Consider the following 2,585-nt stretch of genomic DNA (forward strand, 5'->3'; position numbering starts at 1 on the left):
GGGGGTGGGGGGGCCAGCCGGTGGGAGAGGGGCTACTGCAGAGCAGAGGCAAACACACCAGTGACAGTCTGACTATGGGATGGATCTTGCCAGGGAGATGCTGACCAGGGACTTTTCTATAGGGCAATGCTCGTAAAGGGCAGAAAGGGGGAAGATAGGGCAGTTTCTAGGGCAGGAAGCAACGACGAGCATCCGTGGGAGGCAAGGGGAGGACAGCTGGAACGGTGTCTGGGGCGAGAGGCCTCTATCGGTACACCCTCAGTACTCAATAACTGTCTGAGTTGGACTCTCTGAAGCTCTTGGGAGCTGAGTTTCTGACTCCTCATGCCCTGTTTCTTGGGAGAGAAGCTTGGACAGGCCCTGCGTGGGTGAAGGGAGGAATCCCTGGGGGTCTTTGGCTGGTTTCATTACGGAGGAGCAGAACTGCAGTGTCTCGGATTTAACCTGGGCGATGTCGTGCTGTGAGGACCATGTGCTGCAGTCCTCTGGATCCAAGCAGTTGCATTGTGCATCAGGTCAGAGCCTGCTCTTCACGCAGTCCTCTCCTGGCTCCCACAGCACCTTGTCCAAAGCTCAGGTCTCGGGTTCCCAACAGCCCTGAATATACGGGTATAACCCAACCCACAGACCTTCCTTGGGAGCAGAGTCATTGTCACTTCTGGCAGGCAATCCTGGTGTCAGAGGATTCCCGAGAGCAGATTTTGCCTTACCGTGTTCTCTTTCTCTGCAGTTACCAAGAACCCAGAGGAGCCAGAAGCACCATAAGTGCGAGACTGTCCCCACCGGACCATCTTGCCGCAGAAACATAGGCCAGCAAGATTCGGCTGAGAAGGCAAAGGGCAGGGATGTTGCAGAACCATCAGTGTTCCATAACGGGATCCAGGGTTTGGCAAAACCATTCTCTCTCATCCTTTAGAGGATCTACAAACTTGGTTACAACTGCACTGATGGAAAACCCGGCTCAACACATTATTCCCCCTGAGAAGCAAAGATCACAAAGTATCAATAAAGTTCCACTAAAACTGAACGTCTGCTGTCTCCTAAATTGCCGGTGGACCTCTGCTGTCTGGGCAGGGGGCTGTTGGTCTAACATGATGAATAGTTATGTGATGAATGAATATGATGCTGTGACTTAGTTTCCATCACAGAAACATGGCGGGACGCCTCTCATGACTGGAGCTCTGCAATGGATGGCTATAAGCTCTTCAGAAGGGATAGGCAAGGAAGGAGAGGCAGTGGGGTGGCTCTGTCTGTTAGGGCGTGTTTTGATTGTACAGAGTTCAACGAATGTGATGATAAGGTCAAGCGCTTATGGGTAAGGATGAGGGGGAAGGCCATCGAGGCCGATATCCTGCTGGGAGTCTGTTATAGAGCACCCAACCGGGATGAAGAGGTAGGTGAAGCATTTTACAAGCGGCTGGCAAAAGTCTCACAATCACTAGCTCTTGTTCTTGTGGGGAAATTGAACTTAGCGGACATCTGCTGGAAACACGACACAGCAGAGAAGAAACAGTCTAGGAGGTTTCTGCCATGTATGGAAGAGAAATTCCTGACACAGCTGGTAAGGGAGCCTACGAAGGGCAGGGGCCCTGCTTGACCTGCTGTTTACTAACAGAGCAGGACTGGTGGGAGAGGTGGTGGTCAGAGGTTGTCTTGGCCTTAGAGACCATGAAATGTTAGAGTTTTTGATTCTTGGTGAGGTAAGAAAGGGGGTCAGCAAAACCACCACCAGGGACATGGAGGGCAGACGTTGGCTTGTTCAGAACACCGGTTGGGAGAGTCCCTTGGGAGACAGTCCTGAAGGGCAAAGGGGTCCAGGAAGGCTGGGCATGTTTCAAGAAGGAAAGGCTGTCCCTATGTGTTGTAAGACGAACCGGTGGGCAAGACAACTGGCCTGGCTGAACAGGGAGCTTATGCTGGGACTCAGGAAGAAAAGGAGAGTTCACCACTTTTGGAAGAAGGGGTAGGCAACTCAAGAAGAGTACAGGGATCTCGTCAGGTCATGCAGCGAGAAAATGGGAAAGGCAAAATCCCAGCTAGAACTCAACCTGGCCACTGTTGTAAGAGACAACAAAAAATGCTTTGACAAATACATTCATGACAAAAAGACAGCCAGGGAGAACCTCTATCCCTTATTGGATGCGGGGGCGGAACACTGCCACCAGGGATGAGGAAAAGGCTGAGGTACTTAATGCCCTCTTTACCTCAGTATGTAATAGTCAGACCAGTTATCCCCAGGGTATTCAGCCCCCTGAGCTGGAAGACAGGGGTGGAGAGCAGAATAAACCTCCCATAATCCAGGATGAAGCAGTTAAGGACCTTCTGCACAACCTGGACACCCACAAGTCTATGGGACCAGATGGGATCCACCCAAGAGTGCTGAAGGAGCTGGTGGAAGAGCTTGCCAAGCCACTCTCCATCATTTCACAGAATCACAGAATGGCAAGGGTTGGAAGGGAGCTCTGGGGATCATCTAGTCCAACCCCCCTGCTAAAGCAGAGGGACATGGACAGGCTTGGATCGTTGGGCCGAGGCCAACTATATGAGGTTCAACAAGGCCAAGGGCCGGCTCCTGCACTTGGGTC

The 2,585-nt window shown here is 52.1% G+C and overlaps 1 protein-coding gene across 1 annotated transcript in view; it reads left to right on the forward strand.

The window, feature by feature from the left end:
- The window catches only part of LOC104121799 (CD5 antigen-like), a gene marked incomplete at its 3' end in the record, with an annotated part of 9,455 nt that extends 8,062 nt beyond the window's left edge, over nucleotides 1–1,393 (forward strand). Inside the window, exons 8-9 of the mRNA XM_009633844.1 lie at nucleotides 731–884; nucleotides 1,278–1,393. Of these exons, the coding sequence (XP_009632139.1) occupies nucleotides 731–884; nucleotides 1,278–1,393 (270 nt within the window). The remainder of the gene's footprint in view (nucleotides 1–730; nucleotides 885–1,277) is intronic.
- Between the last annotated feature and the right edge of the window lie 1,192 nt (nucleotides 1,394–2,585).

The sequence above is a fragment of the Egretta garzetta genome, unplaced genomic scaffold, assembly GCF_000687185.1.
Source record: "Egretta garzetta isolate BGI_Z169 unplaced genomic scaffold, ASM68718v1 scaffold192, whole genome shotgun sequence".
In the NCBI taxonomy this organism is placed as follows: Eukaryota; Metazoa; Chordata; class Aves; order Pelecaniformes; family Ardeidae; genus Egretta; species Egretta garzetta.